General features: G+C 44.8%; 1 protein-coding gene across 1 annotated transcript in view; it reads right to left on the minus strand.

Annotated features, from left to right (window-relative positions):
• FAM161B (FAM161 centrosomal protein B) overlaps positions 1-20,216 on the minus strand; it is a 90,949-nt gene that overhangs the window by 4,293 nt on the left and 66,440 nt on the right. Inside the window, exons 7-8 of the mRNA XM_086937469.1 lie at positions 16,417-16,516; positions 9,264-9,409 (exon numbers count right to left, since the gene is read on the minus strand). Of these exons, the coding sequence (XP_086793595.1) occupies positions 9,264-9,409; positions 16,417-16,516 (246 nt within the window). The remainder of the gene's footprint in view (positions 1-9,263; positions 9,410-16,416; positions 16,517-20,216) is intronic.

Below are 20,216 nucleotides of genomic sequence, written 5' to 3' on the forward strand. Positions count from 1 at the left end.
CATTCAGCAGCGAGGTGCACAACAGCCATCTTCTCTTCAGGAGCAGAGAAGCTCCCTGCGACTGAGAAACAATGACTCCCTCTATAGTTACCCACTATGGTAGGGTGAAGCATCTTCCATCATGCTACAGTATAAGAAAAAGATGGGTACTAAATAATGGCAATATCATGGTTTCAAGAAGTCACCTATTATCGTTCCACAGAGGAAGATACCCTTGTCCCATCAGGACTGTCATCGAGCAGAAAAGAAAATTCTGCTACAGAAACAGGAAGCAGAATTATTTACTTCAAATCTGAAGGGCGAGCCTGTTTTTTTTTTTAAGTTCTATAAAGGAAGTTAGACTCATTTTGGATAGAAACAAACACGGGGTACAAGACCAATAGACCAGTTCTTCGAGGTAGAAACTGGTAGTAGATAGCCAGGCATCGTGAGATCAATGGACTGCGCCTTTCAGGTATCGGCCATTGAAACAGTCCACTCAGCAGAATATGTCAGTGAGTCTTAAACTACTAGGTTCTAGCTAATTTATTTTCATACTGGGGTTTTCCTCAATTACATTGCTTTGCCAGCTCAGGAAAAAAATGGTCCATACATTGCCTGCAGATTCCACAAATCTAGGGAGAACATCTGGTGAGTTCAGAAAAAAGAACAGCCATATCAAAGAAGAACCAGCCTTGTCATTTTGCCATCATTTGGCAAAGCGTTTACAGCAGCTCCCTTCTATTAAGTTACACCTCCCTGCTATTGTAGCCTACAGAAACAGTAATTTCCAAGGTCTTTTTTTTTTACAATTCAAGTGATTATGTATTTCGTGCAGGCTATTAAAAAGCACTCCCTCCTGCAGAGGCCCTTCCTTCCATGGGACCATGGGCAGCTTTCATTCAAATATGGTAGTCCTATAGAGACCCACCTGGTATTCTCGCCCAAGTTGGCCTCTGACTATGACATACACCAGACTGTCTATAAAACACACACATGAACAGGTTTAGCGTCATCCAAGTAATAGCTTTTCATATGGAGTGTGTCCTGTATAGACCTTTGCAACCAAAAAGAAAACAGGCTTCTGCCTGAAAAAACCACTGCACATTCCACAAGAGGAAAACCTAGCACAATAGTTAGAATAGTCATATAGCTGACATTTGAAGGGCAGAAATTTGGAGATCCATTCATACATGTACCAAACGCAACTGTTTAGATTTAGACTACAGCAAACAATATATACATATTTGGGCACAAGACCATGCCAAGATAATTGCCTGATGTCCAAGGTGCCAGAGAAGCTCCTTTCCATTAAGTGTCCATGAAATCGCAGTTCCCCATTCATTAGGCCCCATAATGCACAAAAAGCTCAAGAAGGCTCATGATGTTATATAGTCAAGTAGCTGAGAGGTCACCTGGGTCCATGTCTCAGTGGCAAGTCAGTATCAGAGGCACACAGCCCATGCTATTCAGTTATAGCTGGACGTTCTGCTAGATGCCTTGCATGTTCCTAAGTTCCTCATCACAAAGCAGAAAGGAGATTAAGAACTTGTGCCTGAGAAGTGGTGGCAGCAATATGGCAACTACACAGCCTTTCAGTCTAAAGGTCCAAGTGCATTAAGACCATATTTTCATCTTTGAGTTGGGATTTTATTTGTAATATACACTTATTTCTGAGACCCTTGATTGGCCTAAGCCTCAGCAGTGTGTGTGATGTAGTCTGGTTCTTCTGTTCAGACGTAACAGGAGACTTGCACTCTCCAGTGATTTACAACAGTTAGTACTACGGTCTTGTTCCTGATGGTATTTAAGCAATGATACCTATAGCGTCTTGCATACCTTTGGGGTCTTTGGAATATACAAAGAATTTCTCATAGACTATAACAGTATGGGATAGCTTTTCTTAGTCTGGTTCACTGACTCTGACGAGTCTTTTCCATTAAAGTTCATTTAGCTGCCAGGACACATGGACGTCATTTAGGGGTCGCCATTGCGACCCCTAGCTTTCCCCATGCTACCCCTCCCCTCAGAGCACAGGGATGTCTTGCATTATCAGAGTCAAGCTCTAACCTCGTATTCTGCTCATTTTTATTACATTAATAGTGAATAATAGTTTATTATTCACTATTAGTGTCATAAAAAGGGGAACAACAAGCTCTGGACCTTCACTGACATCTTAGATCAGAAAAATAAAATGGCTTTATTGGCGGTTGTGTGCTTGCATGTGGGTGAGAGAGTGTGTACATATAGGTTTGTAAATTGGAGAGAGAGTGTGTGTGTGGGTGTGGCGTGGTGTGTGGTGTGTGGTGTGTGGTGTGTGTGGTGTGTGTCTTAAAATGAGTGAGTATAAGTAAGAGTGAGTGAATGAATGAGTGATTCATTGTGAAGCTGAGTGCACGAGTAGGTGAAAACGAATGAGTGCAAGTCAGTGCTAATGATAGAATGAGTGTGAATAAGTGAATGTAAGTGAGCATGGGTTGTTATGTTTGCAGATCTGCTGTTTGACCTGGCATGCTTCTTGGCTTATAGAAGCACCCTTGACAAAATGTTGGCACTAAAAACAATACTTGCATAGGGGATACCCTAGGCAAAATGCACCTGCTGGTAGTCTGTATGTAACTTTGATCATGGAGCACCCAAGAAAAAATGTCAGCACTGGCTTCCTGGAGGAAGTTTTTGGCATAGTTGGCACCTATGGCAAATTGCTTGTGATGGCACAAGTGAGGAAATTCTTGGTATGTGGGAAGACAACTGTGGCATGGTCATGGGGCCATCCATGACAAAATGTGGTCCATGACATATTAGACAGAACCTTTGACATAAGGGACCTCTATAGTGCAAGAGAAGCAGTATTAGGAACAATCTGGGACTGGCATTTTGTATGTAATGTTTGGGCAAAAAGGGCCACCATGGCAAAATGCTGTCCTTTGCAATGTAGGTATTTCATAACATAGGTGAGCACCCATAGGACATTTTAAAAACCTAATTGGATGAACTCATGGGGACTGTCAGATTTCAGTAGCTTGGCACACCACGAAAGGACTTGAATATTAAGTGAGTCGTGTTTTAGAGCCTATGTTTTTTTTTAAGCAAATTTATGTGAAAAGTGTGCATTAAAATGCACAAATGAAGCCAATGTTTTCAATATTTTCTTAAGGAATAGAAAACCCCACCCTTCCTTCTCCCCTAGAAGAATATATAATATTTATTATGCATTTATGTAACTTCAGCCATGTTAACTATTGTAATGTCATCAGGATTAAGGTTATGTGACATCACTTTTTGGGAAGGGGCGGAGGTCATATGATGTCACTTCCTGTGACTTTGTTAAGGTCAAAGGGTATATTATGTCACTTCTGCTATCCCTGGCATTTTGGTGAATCAATGTCCATGCTAGGACAGCGTCGTAAAAGGACCCCTCTGGCATCTCGGTTTCTCATCATTCCAAGATTGTGAGTGTTTAAATAATTTATAGAGGCAGCTTCAACTTCTGGTGAAGATATTTTACCTGCTATTAAGTTGAACATTGCTATTTGCATCCAAATGAGCCTTTTCTTTCAAAACCCAGACATATATTTTATCTATGTCCCTTGCCATTCAAAGTAGGTCATGTTATTGACATTTGTCTAGAACTGCCTACCATTTGTAAGAACCTGTAGCTCTTGCGAAATCTTGGCGTATCCTTCCTGGTGGCCTTCACGTTGGTCTATAAAGCTTTCTAATGATCACGTTTTTTATTTATACAGCTATTAGTACTGTCGAATTGAAGCAGGGTTGTCTGCATCTTTTGAGACTAATGCTTTATCTGAAGATAACCTTCACTGGTTCGTGTTTTTTTTTTTTTTTTTTTTTAATTTTTGAAAACCTTTATTGTGCATAAAAAAGGTAACAAATACGGGCCTACAACCGTCCGGCCGGCCACGATACTTTTAGCACAGGTGCAAGCAATGCGGTTCCTCAGCAGCATCAGGCAATATAGCAACAATTAATAGCAGTTACACTGAATGGAGTCATGTCGCCAAGGAGAAGGAGCATTGAAGGTTAAATGTAAAATTTTTTTTGATCTAAATATAAATCAGTAAAGAATAGAGTCCATGAGAACTGAGTCCGTACATAAGCTTCACAACATGAGCAGGCAGCAATAAGAAGCAACAGTAGTGAGGAACACCCCGTCAATATGGCAGTACAGTGCAAAACAACAGGAGCCTCAGTCCGCATTTACGTATCACCCACAGCGCCACCCACTCCCTACCAACCCCTGTCACAGACCCAGAACAGAAAACAGGACAAGAAAGCGCAGAAAGTTTAGAAAAATAAGGCCCATAGAAATGAAATAAGGAAAACTAAATCTACCCCCCCACCCTACATCATTGCGGAGGCTACGGCCTACCCCCCCCCCCCCCCGGCAAAGTGCCTGTCGCCCATTAAAGAACCCGAAATATTGACCAAGAATAGAAGAGAAGAGAAGGAAACGATAAGAAAGTCTTGAAGCGCAGAAAAGAAGGTGATAAGAAAAAGAAATTTTCACACTTGAAAATAGGGAGGAAGAAAAGACTAGGCTAATCTACCACTCCCAAAAAGAAGAAGGCGGGGAGGAGCCAGTACAATAACAGATCTACCGGGCACCCAGCCATTTGCAATTCCTACGCCATTTGAATCGAGAAAGTCAAAGGCCATAAAATCAAAGGGGGAACAGAATCAGGTACACCCAGGACACGGAATTAGCACATGAGTCACCACCCCATCTATAAAATAGACAACAGGATATGAGCAGTTCCACCTCACAGTCGAAAGTGCCAGGATAGACAAGAATATCAAAATAAATGTGAGGAGCTATAACGTCAATACGCGCCGAAAAGGCGCCGCAATTCGAGACCACATCTAACAGGCCAGCAAAAGTTAGCACCCGGAAACCCCTAGCTCTATGCAGGTCGCAAGCGACCACTACACCATGGTACCCGACCGGAGCCCGCCCCAGCTGGAACAAAGACCAAGATGGCCGCCCCCGGCAGTGCAAAGACAAAGAAAAGCGAAATGGACGCCACCCTTCACAAACAATCCCCCTGTCCCAATGAACATTGTTGGCAAGTCAGGCACCCAAGAGAATGCAGCAGAGCCAACGGCTCACAAGTTACCAGGATAGCCAGTTGTAGCGTCGACTATGCCGTAAACATAATTGCAATGCCACAAAGGATGCCTTGAATGCGAGAGCTAAGCAATAACTAATAACGACAAATCCAGATGGGAAAAAGCAAGCTACATTCTGCGTGTGATCCATACAGCCCCTCCACATAGCATTCTCAACCCAATCCCCGCCAGGTAAGAAAGCAATACAGCAGAGAAACTGCCTAACCCTGGCCCGATCTCGGACGCCCCTCAGTACACTTCCCTCGGCGAATGCCGACCCCCTCTACAACAAAGAAACAAGATGGGCGCAAAGAAGAAGGGGGAGACTCATAAATACAAAATGGACGGCGCCACATACCCGACAATACATTGATCACAGCCAAAAGAGTCTCGAAATTGTTCTGAGAACACAAATACGACAGGGGAAAAAACGGAGGCTTTAATGAGAGTCTTCAAGGGGGCCAGATTTCGCCTCGCTGGCAGTCCCATCTCCGATAGTGGTAATGAATACAATGGAGCAGTCACCGAATGTGGGAACAATGTATCACAGGCAGAGTCGGTAAGCGATCGTCTGCAAGCGCCAGTCCAGTCGTCACGAATCTCAGCACCGCTGGAAACACTTGGCAACACAGTAGCAGTCGTAGGTACCAACAGGGGAGTGAACAATTGTTGCTGAGAGCAGTCCCTCCGAATCTGCGCCAAATCGAAGGCTATGTCGTCGAGTTTCTCGCTTAGCCCTTGGGAGTCTTGTAACAGCGTCGCTCGCAGTTCACCAAGGGCAGACAGGACGTCGCCATAGGACAGGGTAGGCTGCGTGCCCCCCATGCCCGCGACACAGGTGGATGTAGGCAAGTTAGTCCCCGACACGGCCACGGCGCCGCAGGCACAGGGCAAGGGCGGACGACCATCTCCATCCCGCGAGTCAGCGGGAACATCCATAGCGCCCACAAGCCAGTCACAGAAACATGGGGGGGTGCGACACGGACCAGCAGTTGCCCCGGCTCCCACCGCCATCAGTTGCAGTCCAGCGTCACCGGTGAGGAGCCCCCGCCGGCCAGAACAGGCAGTCAGGGCGAACGGGCGGTCAGCCAAGTCCGGGCAAGTCCCGTAATGGAGTCGGAGCCGTCCTCTCCCAGCACGGAACAAAGGAGCCGGACGTGCAGTGCGATCCTCCCTTCAATCGCGAGGTAGTCGCGATATTCAGCACTCCACGGCATCCAACGCGCTGTGGTCCGCGATCCAGGGAAAGCAGCTCCTCTCAGGTTGTGAGCGCCCTGCAGGCAGGCTGGCCGTCTCCGCTCCGCCGAGGTCCGGCATCCAGCGGCGATTTACATCGGGGCAATGGCGTCGGGTCAGGCACCAGGCTATCTCCACATTCCGGACGAGCTGAGATTCCGGAGGGACATTGGCGATATCAGCGCGTCGTCCCCGCTCGAGCAGCCGGTGAATTGGGCAGGATATCAGGCAGGATAGTAGTGCGGGGCTCAAGGGCTGGCAGAGCCGGGAGCTTACACGTCCGCTCCGGTCGCCATCTTGGCTCCTCCCCCCTGGTTCGTGTTTTTTGTTTTTTTAATCTAGTTCTCTGTGTCTGAGCATTCGAATGAGCATTCATGGTGCCAAAGTGATATTAGCTGAGTGACAAAGTCACTATTGAGCCAAAAGTTTAATTAATGAAATATGATATAGCCTATCTGGGCTTTTTTGCAAAGCTCAAAAAGCAGATGGCTTATGGCACTATTAGAAGTTGTTCCTTAGGTCACAAAAAAGGAATAAACGATTGGTTGGGACAGGACTCCATTGCTTTCCACAAGTGTAAGAGCCGGTGCTTCCTTGTTTGACTTCAAGGCTGTGTCTCAGACACAATTTGAAAATAAAATCAAGTGACGTTCAGTTTAAGAGGGAGCCAGACTTGTAATTTTTTTAACCTTGACTTGTACCTCAGCCTTCGTGGGTAATTTATCATTTTAGGTGTTCATGCCAGTGTGGTGTATTTGTTTCTGGTTGGAGTCCCTATGGCTCCCACGTCTCTTTCAGAGGAGACAAGTTTATTATTATACTCTTTGTTTATGATTATTATTTAAGAACTTGCCAAGTCGGAAAACAAGTTAAGAGAACTCATTTCCACCCCTTTGAAGCCTCTATTCTATGATAGGGGAAGGCGCTCTATTCAGGATATTGCACGCCTTCGTCCCTTGCTTTTCTGGGCGCTCATAAGAAGGACTGCTGAACTGTCCAACTACGCTGCTGCCCTTGACGAACTGGTGTCAGCCGACACAGGGAGCAGAATCAAATGGATAGTAGACCTTAGGCAGCTCCTAATCGATATTGGATTCAGAGAGGCTTGGGCTAGTCAGACCCCACCACCCAAGCAGGATCTAAAGCGTGCCTATTGTGACTGGGTGCAGACACTTGAGCTATCTAGTTCAAAATCTGGGAAACTTACCAAGGTGTTCTTTGAACATAAAAACATCTGCAAACTAGAACCCTACCTCGATTTTATACAGGTCCCCAGGGACAGGGTCCTATATATGAAGATGAGATTAGGGACCCTGCCGCTTAACAACGTGATAGCATCTTGTAAGGGGCCTCTTTCAATACCTGCTCCTTGCCCGAGCTGTGCCAACCCCAATGAGTCCATCGCCCATTTCTTTTTTGCATGCCTACAGGATGGCAAGAGCAAAATGGCTCAAGCCAGTCTGTAAAATGGTAGGCCTAACGAACTATTGAGTTGCACTACGCATCCTAAAAACCAATACTGCCTCCTTGACATTGATTTGTGGAGTAGCTAAATGTTTGGGATGCGCATGGCTGATAAGGACAAAGATCCAGGCAAAAATTGATACGTTCAAACACCTGAGATGTGCATGGGCGATAGATATGATAAAAGTAATGCTCTAAGAGAATAAGGTCTAGTGTAAAAATCCTTATGGGCGCAATTTCATTTGATTAGCTTTGTGTAAATAAATTTCCCTTCTTTTTTATTACATATTCATTTTTAACTTTGTATATCCGTGGTTTTTAATGTTTGGAATTTAATGTATACTGATGTTTTTTTAAGTGGTCTATGTTTATACAAATTGGATTTTTATATGTGTATGCTTTTATGCTAAATTTTAATCAAATAAAGCTTATTACTACTACTACTACTACTATTTAAGAACTCTGAATGCCAAAAACATGCGCAACTGCACTGCCAGGTCTCCGTCTGAGGTAACTTCATCCAATTCATAAAGGAATCAATGGAATTGAAGTAGAATTGTAGCGCCAGGAAACCAATCTGGTGTACATGCGCTTTATAAAATTTTGTACCATAACAGGTTTAGATCCTTCATTTTGTTGGTAGAAAGAAGAAAGGGAGCTGCAGGCACTACGCTGCTGTCTTTCCCTGTGCGGGTCCATGGTTGCAGTAAAGTGTCAATGCAGATTACTGTTTCCTCTATGTGATGCTGTGTACCAGTGCACATGGTTTCCTTTCCTTTTATAAAAGGGGATGGGAAATTTTGGTCAGTAACACTGCTTCATATGCATGCAAAAATTAATATTCCCAAGGGGAAATATTTTTTAATAGCACATTAAAAAGCAAATGAAAATGTTGCTTTGGGATAGGCCTTTCATGATGTACAATTGGAAAGAATTGTTCTTACTGCTGAAAAAGCAATCTAGGCTAAGACAGAAGAAGATAGTCAGTTTTTATTACTTTAACGTATATACCCATGACTGAGAATGAGCAACGATTTTCTTTTCTATAGTAGTGAAATAATAATGATGGGGAAGTGAGTGACTGGTTAATGATGGTGTAATAGCAAGTTATTTATTTTGCTTTGAATTTAGCTCTCAGCAAAAAGCCCCTGTGCAGTGGGAACATGTACAACTCGCAGAGCAATCACATGCATATTCTAGCTTCAGACATGCCTACAGTTTTAGTTTACAAAAATATAATTGTTTCCAGTTTTGAGAATGGGTACGCCTTAACTGCTTGCCACTGCTTACATTTTGCCATCTGCCCTAAAATCATCATCCTTCTTCATGTATATGTCAGTCTTTCTTTTGTCTTCAGACTTCACAATTTGATATACATCTACCTGTGGTCATTTCTTAGCAGTTCAACTACACACGCTACCAGCAATAAAATGACAACCAGGCCCTTTTTGGAGTACCTGTCATACGATTCATCTCGGTCTTCTGGCTCCTCCTCTCCGGTGTCAGGGGGAAGTGAACCTTTGCTCATCACAAAGTCTTCACTGAGCCCTGCCTCTTGCAATGTGCTTCGGTACCGACGCTCCGCGTCCTTCCTTGCATCTCTCTAAAAACAGAAATAGAATAAAATATCAAACTCATAGACGGACTACTGTCCTAGATCGATGCATTGACAGGTCCACCCTGAAAGAGATGCTCAGGAAGATTGTCACTATTTAGATAGGTCATTGTAGCTTGTATGTGTCCTTACAATTCTAAATGTCAACATTTTGTGCATTTAGGAGAATGGATGCTTAATCTCCCTTGGCAGCAGTGCCGTATTATCGCGGGGGCCCCATGCTAATCTATTCACAGACCAGAATTGTTTGTAATGATTCATCTTTGCTGTACAGATTAATTTTTTATAAAGTCATAACACTGATTTTGTTGGAGGTACCAAAAAGATGTTTATTTTAGCGATAATTAAATTTTTTATTCCTTTGAGTGGTTGTGTAGGCAGGGACCAGTGCACTGCTTTGCCCGCGGGCCTATAATGCTGTAAAGACGACCTGGCTTGGCAGACATATCTGTTCTGAATCACAGAATCTTCTCTTGAAGGTTTGTAGTTGCACTGTCACATACATTTGGGCAGCACTGCCCTTTCCATTACATGAAATGAAGGACAATTTCTAGCATTTTAGGAAAGAGACAAATGATACTATAGGTTTTTCAGTACAAAAAAGAGCATCTTGGCCATCCACTTGATTTCAGTGTGAGTTCTTTTCCATTACACTCTCTACTTAAATTAGGTCATACAATACTAGTGACTCAAACCTTCCCAAGTGATTATTCACTAGGAAATCTGTTGGATAATAGATATAAGCCCTTGGCTATTCTCCATTTTGTGATTCAATCTGGGTGGACAAAGGACCTCCAGACAGGTGCAAACTCGCAGTGAAAACGTATTCACTTCTAAAGCACCATGGGATTGTAACTAGGGACAATATAGCTGTAGGAAGAACAGCTGCATTCACCAACTCTAAGCATGAGAAAGTGTTTAATTTAGCAAAACTGACCCCTCAATGCAGAGCAATAAAGGACCTCCCAGGTTAAAGGCTCGAGAGCAAAAGACACACAATTGACGGATGGAATACAAAACATTCACACCCAGTCAAGAGATCTGGGTTACATCCATCCTTCTTTTGCTCACCATGCCACCCCAGTTTAGACCTGGCCATAGGCAAATCAGTCTTGACCCTGTGCCTCATGGGAACAGCCTAGCCCGAACTGCAAAGCCAGGTCCCCCCTGGGACCGAAAACAAGCATCGTAGGACCGGTTTCAGGGTATCACCCCCTCATCAGCCAGAATAGCTTGAATCCAGTGGCACAGTGAGACCGGGACCACGTCTGGGCATACCCGACGCACTTAGGGCTCGAAAGCAAAAGACACACAATTGATGGACGGAATGCCGAACAAATCAAAACATTCACCCCCAGTCAAGAGTTCTGGGTTAAATCCATCATTCTTTTGCTCACCATGCCACCCCTGTTTAGACCTGGCTATATGTAAATCAGTCTTGACCCTGTGCCTCATGGGAACAGTCCAGCCTGAACTGCCAAGCCAGGCCATCCCTGGACCGAAAACAAGCATCCTAGGACTGGTTTCGGTCAAAGGCTTAATATGTCACGCAGTAGCACTGAACAAAAGACAGAATTGAATGTTCGAGGCATGTGGGCTGCTGAATTCATTTCTGTGCAAAGATCGCCGCCTAGTGTTGGGTCCGGATGATTGCACTTTGTTGTCTTGGAAGAGTCTTCGAAGTATCACGAGATAGGTGACTCCTCCCCTGGACTACAGTGCGCATGGGCATCCTCTCCATCCTCAGATTGCTTTTCTCCGCCATTGGGTTCGGATGTTATTCCTACACTCCAACTTCGGAATCGAAACAAAACTTTTATAAAGGCCAAACGGCCTTCGAATTCGACGGTATTGTTCTCGCTCGGTACCTCTTCATTCGGTAAACCTTTCCATCTCGAATCAGTCGTCGACACAGAACGTTGGGCCTTTTCGACGCCACGTGGGCCTGCTGTCGATGGAAAGGAGCCCTTTTAAAAGATGCCCACAATGCCACACAAAGTTCCCGCATACTGACAAACATCAAGTATGCAACAAGTGCCTTTCTCCAGGCCATAAGAAAGAAACCTGCCCAGCCTGCGCCCAGTTTCGGTCGAAGAAAACCATACGGAATCGACGGGCCGCTAGGCAAGAGACGCAGCGACAGGCACCGGAACCGGACAACATCTTCGATGATGACCAAGAACTTCAAGAAGCTCCAGATTCGGACCTAGAGATAGTCACCGTCGAGGACTACTCTGACTCCGATGACGAGATCCCACTGGGGCAAATCGTGAGTACACTGCCCCCGACACCGATTACCCCGTTACCGAAGGCTCCGGTCAAGGCATCGCCAAAAGGCCTTAGCCAAGATCCAAAGAAATATTCGCCAGCCCCGCCATCCGGCTACGAAACCGAAACCTTCAGAGACCCCTGGGCCAACTACCGCGATTCCAAAGAAGGTTCCAGAGCCTAAAAAGGCCGTCGACCCGAAGAAAATGGGCGTCGATCCAAAAATAAACGTCAAACCGAAGAAGGCCGTGCAGCCTAAAAGCGTCGACCTCAAGAAAACCGTCGACCCGAAAAAGGCAGTCGAGCCGAACGGCATCGACCCGAAACAGGCCATCGAGCCCAAGAAGGACGCCAAGCCGAAGGGCGCCAACACAAAAAAGGACATCGACCGGAAAAGGCCGGCTGTGCCAAAAGTCGCCGAACCAAAGAAGGTCGTCGACGGGAAGGGTGCTGTATCGAAGCCTATAATCCGGCTGGAGAAGGCTATCGACCCGAAGACCAGTGCTCCAAAAACACCAGTCGATCCTACAAAGTCCATCGACTCGGGGGAAGGACAGTCACCCCAAAAAAGCCTGTTGAGCACAAGAAATGTGTCGAACCGAAAGACCCGGTCGACCCAAAAACACTTGTCGACCCGAAAAAAAGGCCCGAGCCGAAGAAAAGCACTAAGGCACCAAAAGTCGTCGAGGCAGAAGGTGTTGTCGACCCAAAAAAGTCACAACCAAAAACAGTGGAGGAAGAACTCTTCCATCCTGATCCAGCAGACGACCAGGCAAAAATATATATTAATCCAGAGACTGGTAAAGTGAGAATCCTGCACAGGAAGAAGAGGCCACTGGACACTGACTCTCATTCCCCTAAAAAAGAAGGATTTTGGGACTTCTCCAACTAGACCCTTCATTCCATTCTATCTCATTATGCCTACTACTCCCTTTCCTCCTTACTCTCCTTCTCACTATGGGGACAATGAGGGTAACACAGGGGAGGATCCTCAGCCTGATTATGATTATCCAGGGGAGGATCCTGGGCCTCAAAATTAAACCAACTGACCCTTATAACACCCATCCCATCCCATCCCTGATGTCTCCTCTTATCCAACTAAGCCTTCACCTACTGATGACACCATAGTCTTCAACCAATTAATAGACAGGGCAGCACAGTACCACAATGTAGATATGCACAATGACCCTGTAGAGGAAGACTTCTCATTTGACACCTTCTCCAATTCAGAAAAAAGTGTCAGAACACTTCCTATGCTAAAGGGAGTGTTAAAATACGCACCTGACATATTTAAGGATACAGCCAGGGCAAGGGTAATCAATCCCAGGATTGAGAAAAAGTATAGAGCAGCCCCTACAGACCCTACGTACATCAGAGGGCAACTATCATTAGACTCACTAGTAGTGGCTAATGCACGAAAAAGGGCTAACTCACAGCTCACAGACAACGTGGGAAGCCCCACCCCCCCGATAAGGAATGAAAGATACTAGAAGCCTCAGGTAAAAGGGTAGCAGCACAGGCATCCAATTCATGGAGGATTACCAATACACAAGCTCTGCTAGCTCGTTATGACAGGGCACACTACGACCAGCTTGAAAGCTTAATGCAACACCTACCTGAGCCTTTTAAAGCCGAAGCTGATGACCTCATACAGGAGGGAAAGTTCATCACAAACGCCTCCATCAAATGTGCGCTTGATGCAGCAGACACCGCAGCCAGGTCTATAAACACTAGTGTTTTACTAAGACGACATGCCTGGCTGCGTATTTCAGGCTTTAAAAACGAGGTGCAGTCCACCATCCTTAATCAGCCAGTCAACCCAGACTTCCTTTTTGGCCCTGCTGTCGACACCATTTTAGATAAAATGAAGAAGGACACAGAAACCGCAAAGTCAATGGGAGCATTGCAGTTTCAGCAACACAGAAGTTCCTTTCGTCGCTCCTCATACAGGGCGGCTACAAGAGGCAATACTTCCCAAACATCATAATCATACAAAGGCAACACACAAAGTTCATTTACCAAAACCTCCAACAGAGGAGGTTATCGGGGAAACAACAATAAGGGAAGAGAACGTGGAGGTAATAATACCAGAGCCTCTACTGCCACAAAACAGTGACTTCATCACGCTACCTCCGGACCACCTAACACCGGTTGGAGGCATACTCCACCAATTCCTACCGGTCTGGAATGCAATTACCACTGACAGGTGGGTGAGACAAATTATCCAGTATGGTTATTACCTGGAACTCACTTCTACCCCCCCAAACATACCACCCAGACACCGTCCTATGTCGAAAGAACACATCACCCTGCTACAACAACAGGTGAAATGCATGCTGGAAAAGGGGGCCATAGAGCCAGTCCGTTTCCAACATCAAGGGACAGGAGTATTCTCCCTATACTTCCTTATTCCCAAGAAGGACGGTTCCCTCAGACCAATATTGGACCTCAGACCCCTAAATCAATACATACTGTCAGACACTTCCACATGATCACACTACAGCAAGTGCTCCCGCTACTACAGCAAGGAGACTTCCTAGTAACTTTGGACCTCAAGGATGCGTATTTTCACATACCCATCCACCCAGCTCACAGAAAATCTCAGGTTAACAATAGAAGGTCAACACTACCAATTCAAGGTCTTACCCTTCGGGGTAACCACAGCTCCAAGAGTGTTTACAAAATGCTTAGCGACAGTAGCAGCACATCTCAGGAGACAACACATTCACGTGTTTCCATATCTGGACGATTGGCTAATACAAGCAAAATCGTACCAACAATGTGCAGAAAACACGTCCCAAACACTCCAGCTGCTACACATCCTAGGCTTCTCTATAAACTACCCAAAATCGCATCTGCAACCATCCCACATCTCTCTGCCAGCTCGAGTCTTCATGCAGCTCATAGGCATGATGGCCTCCTGCATATTCATTGTCCCCCATGCCAGACTTCAAATGAGTCCATTGCAGGAATGCCTAGCACGGCAATGGAACCAGGCTCAAGGACAACTAAAAGACCTAGTGTTGGTGGACAGTCGCGCTCACAACTCTCTGCAGTGGTGGAACCCACAAAACCTTTCCAAGGGGAGACTGTTCCAAGAGCCGGTTCCACAACTAGTACTAACAGCGGACGCATCACTGACAGGCTGGGGAGCCCACATCCTTCACTACAGTACAAGGGCTCTGGACAACCAAGCAAAAGGACCTTCTTTCGAACCTCTACACTCATGCGAACTGCAATTCTTAACGTGGAAGGTGGCTTTCTTGATTGCTATTACCTCACTCAGGCGAGTTAGCGAATTACAAGCACTAACAATCCAAGAACCTTTCATGCAAGTACATGCTAATAGGGTAGTTCTTAGAACAAACCCTAAATTTATGCCAAAAGTCGTATCAAATTTTCATATTAATCAATCGATAGAACTGCTAGTGTTCTTTCAAGATCCACAGTCATTAGCTGAAAGAGCCCTACCCACACTGGATGTAAAGAGAGCTCTGCTTTACTATGTGGACAGAACGAAATCATTTAGAAAAACAAAACAATTATTTGTTGCTTTTTCACCACAACATAAAGGGAATCCAATATCAAAGTCAGGAATAGCCAGATGGATAGTTAAATGCATTCAAATATGCTATCAAAAAGCAAAACGCACTTTAACCGGTCCCCCTCAATAGCACACTCTACAAGAAAAATGGGGGCATCCTAGGGAATATTCCTCTTGAAGACATATGTAGGGCAGCCACATGGACTACCATACACACTTTCACAAAACACTACTGTGTAGACGTGCAAGCAAAGCAACAAGCTGCTATAGGCCAGGCTGTCCTCAAAACTCTTTTTCAAACTGCTGCAGCTGGCACAGGTAACCACCGCTAGAGCAGATACTGCTGTACAGTCTATGCACAGATATGAATTCAGCAGCCCACATGCCTCGAACGGAATATGCTACTTACCAGTATACATCTGTTCTTGGCATGTAGGGCTGCTGACATTCATATCGCCCGCCCTCCTCCCCGGTGCCTGTCGCAGCTGCAGCATCATCTTTTACATGGCCATCTCTTACTTTACTATCTCCATCTCTGCCACAATGGAAAAAAACAATCTGAGGATGGAGAGGATGCCCATGCGCACTGTAGTCCAGGGGAGGAGTCACCTATCTCGTGATACTTCGAAGACTCTTCCAAGACAACAAAGTGCAATCATCCGGACCCAACTCTAGGCGGCGATCTATACACAGATATGAATGTCAGCAGCCCTACAGGCCAAGAACAGATGCATACTGGTAAGTAGCATATTCCTTTGTGTTCATTAGTGACAAATTGCTGATATTGGGAGGATCTCTGTTATATGCTGGCACTGCAACACAAATAAAATGTATTAGATTAAAGGATATTATAGCTAATTCCTTCAAGTTGTAACGGTTATGATCAACCACAGAATCACACTAATTGTCTCACTTTGCCTCTCCCACCACCACACACTTGGGCCTTGTGATTTGCGTTACCTGTGTCCTGGTTCATCTGTCCAAAAAGAAGAGAATAATTTACAACTGGAATGTGACAGGGTGCCGATTCAAGGGTGGCATGTCATTGTTAATAACAAAATCAGTCCTCCTTACAAGGTACCCATGCTGACAGAATATCCTAGAAATGTACCTTTGTGACAGATATGAATGGGTTCAAAGTCACAACATGAAACAAAGAGTAGCTCATTCACCCTTCTCCTACCTTTGTAACCTGCTCAAATAGAAACGGTCTGTCCTTCACCCTCTTGTTGATCTCTTCAAGCTCAGACTTGTATTCCTTTGTTCGCTTTTGATCGCTCCGCCTGAAAGAGTTTCCACTATAAGTGTGTTTAGGACAAATCACTTGGAATAATTCAAAAGCAGCAACATTTACTTCATTTCACACTTGCTGCATTTAACTCGTGGTTGCTTGTGTGCACTTTTGCATGACAGCAGGTGCAGACGTATTTACAAAGAGTGTCTAGATCCGGTACTGTGTGTCTTTAGGAGGGTTCTGATGGTATTCTTCAATATTGAGACCATCCTGAGGAACGACCCTCTAGACTGCCTGTGGGACGGTAACTGCTGGTAATAAGACTAAATGTTCACCCCTTGCCATGCAATTCAGTTTTATTGAGGTTCACACATTAGCTGTTTTTTGTAACAGAAACCTGGATCAAAGATACCTCTGGTCCATATAATTCGCTAGTAACTCATCTAAGGTATAGAATACTTCATCGTGACCATCTGGGTCAAACAGGGGATGGAACTGCAGACTTTTTCTGGGCTCAGCTGAATGTATGATCCCTGGGCTTAGTGGAATTTCCAAAAGCTGTAACACGGTCTTTTCATCTGTCCCCCACTGCAAGCTCTACTATCTCGAGTATGCTGGTCTACCATCCGCCTGGTAGCTCAATTCTATTCTCTCAAAATAACACAGTTTATATATCTTAATTGGTCTTCGGCTCAACAAAACTTTTACTTTTAGGTGGCTTTAATATCTGGAGTGTGTCTAACTCCTTAGTTATCTCTGGTGAGTTTTTATCTTCATGTGAAAAGGTGAGTCTCACTCATCTAGTTTCCATACCTACTTACTCTACAGGACACAATGATGATCTTACATTTGTCTTGGATTACTTCATAATCGACTTAAAGAATGTGTTTTTAATTGTTTTCAAGAGTGTTTGTATTTGCTCAAAATGTTTACATAATTTAGGCTGAGTTTATTACACAAATATTTATATGTTATTCTCCATTTAAAACCTCAAGTTTCTCTCCTGCCAACGATTCCAAGATTTGAAAACGTACCTAGGATGTAGGTAATTTACCTTTCATGTTGCACAAAGTGGAACTTGCTTCCCTGTCATCTATGGAGCCAGACTAAGCTGACAGAATTCAAGAACCCGCTTACATCCAGGCTGTGTACTCAAAATGTCTATTCTGATTCTGCTCGTGCAGGCACCCCTGAATAATTGCAAGCTTTATAAATGCCATAAATATTTGTAAACCTACCACCTTTCACATCAGCTACTTATCCTCAACACTGAGACATCTCTCAGGGGTCCATCAAAGCTCCTCTGTTATTCAAAACCTAGCTAACTCCCCCCCTTACCGTATTCGATTGAAGCAATCAAGCTCACCTGTTACAAATATGCAGATGATATACAAATCATTCTAAAAAGGATGGCCCAGAAGACCCCTATAAATCAAAACTTGACCATTGCCTTCACACTATTATTACATGGGTAGCTACCTAAAGCACACCACCACAAAAACAGAGATCTTAATCTATGGACTATGCCAAAAATATCACCAAACCACAATATGGCCCAATGAACTCGAAGCCATCCAACAACATCATTGAAGTCTGAAGCCTAGGGGTAACCATGAATTCAAACCTATTCTTGACACCACTTCAACAATGTCACAAATAGCACTTTCAGCACAATCAAAACACTTTTGATCTCCCCATACCTTAAATACCAGTAAAAGGTACAATCTATCCTCACACTTGTAATCTCCTACCTATACTAGACCAACAGCCTATACATTGACACACCTAGTTTCATCACACACAAAATACAATAAAATAAAAGGCGACCACAAGACTCCTTCTCTGCCTCCTCCTGAGAGAACATGCAACTCAAGTCCTGCAATTACTACAGATGCTGCCATTAGCAAGAAGAGCATTGCGCAATGCAGTATGCATTGTCATAAGAACCTCCCAAGGAAAAGGACCACTGCACTTTACAAACAAAACAGGCAACTGCGCTCCAAGCAGCCCACCTTACTATAAGAAATACATAGGAAGCTCGGTTTTCTTTTTTTAAACAGCTTTTTATTTTATTAGCAATAAAAAATACATATAAAACATACCTGAGCACTATAAAATGCTGTATCTTCATTATCATAGACACTTCAGTCCACCCCAGTAATTGGGGGCAGGCCTTCATACACTACTTTCATGCACCAGTCCATGTCAAAAATCCAGTCTCCCACCAGCGGTAACATATCCGCACCCACAACCTAGCCACATTCCTTTTTGCAACCGCCAGCTACAGGGTGATCCACATCCACTCCATACGGAGCAAGTCTGTGTCCTCCCAAACAGTCAAGCAACACCATTTCGTGAAGGAGGGCCCACATACCTTGCTCAGACGGGCAAAAACTTCCACCCAGACGCCCTGTAGTAGTGAGCCGTTCCAAATAATATGAAAAAAGGTGCTGGTGTGGCCTCTGCCTTTTTTGGCAATTGGCTGTAAAAGCCCTGCCCATTTTAACCAATGTGGTCTGTGCATAGTAGGAGCGGCAGAAGATCTTCAACTGACCGCATGGCTACTTTCCTTGGGATTGCCAGGGCCTCTGCTCATTAGTCTTCTCCCAAGCCACCCAGAGCTACAATCCCTCGCTCCTTCAATTGTGTCTATGCATCCGGTGTGTTGTTCAGTAGCTCCTGGTACATCAGCAATGTGGCTTTGTGCAGCATGAGGGTCTGAAAAGTTTCAGCTCTCCGGCCATTATCTTATTGGGTTTGCTTTGCGCGGCATGTAATTATCAAGCAACCAGTCCTCTAGGGACGAAGTCTCCGGGAGCAGCACTCACTATGGCAGTGCCGCCCTCAGAGTGTGCTGGACATGTGTGTAGCAGGATGTTTCAGTGGGGGCTAGTGGATAGTCACTTTGCAGGTCAGCGAGGGAGATAACACCTCCCTGATGCTATAAGCCACCTGCCCAGGAGATGCCAATTGGGTACCATTTATAAAAGCCTGGCAAGCGACCCAGTACCTTGTATTCTATAGGGGGATGGCCTGTCGAATCCTCCCCTTCCAGGCCAAGGCTTGTGTGCCAGAGGTTTACCCCTGTCGCAGTGAGGCCATGAAGCATGAGGTGCAGAGGAGTGCCATAAAGAGCCCTAAGATGACCCTCCCCCCTGCCCCCCATTAAATGGTGGTCAGCTGTGCTGCCCAAAAATATTTCTGAATGTCTTGTGCCACTCCCCGTCATACCATCAATTTGTGTTGCGCTATCTTCGTGGGCTCCCATCCTACAGTAAGGGCCCTACCACGTTCTTGATTTTCTTAAAATACGAATTATGGACAGGGTATGGTGAGTTTCGGAGGATATACAGAAAACCGGGTGGGGACATCATTTTAAACAGTGCCGCATGACCGTAAGCTCTGCTTTCTTAGTACAAGCCACCAAGTTCTGAAACTTGCTTCCCAACAAGATTCTTAGCATTCAGGAACATATATACTTTAGAGGACAGTTCAAAACATAGCAATTTCCAAAATAACTACATCATCCCACAACCCTGGGATATAACACAGAAAGATAATCACACCTTCAAATACAATCCACAGTTTCCAGCCCGCAGATATAAAACTGCCCAATCAGCCGGCTACTATATAATTTTTTTTTAAACACACTTTATTAGTTTTCCTGGTTTCTCAAGTCATAAATTATGTTAGTCTGACTGGAAAAAGAGAGAGTTTTCCCTGATGAACCCAGAAAGGACTGGGAAGTA

Source organism: Lissotriton vulgaris, chromosome 9 (genome assembly GCF_964263255.1).
Source record: "Lissotriton vulgaris chromosome 9, aLisVul1.2, whole genome shotgun sequence".
Classification (NCBI taxonomy): domain Eukaryota; kingdom Metazoa; phylum Chordata; class Amphibia; order Caudata; family Salamandridae; genus Lissotriton; species Lissotriton vulgaris.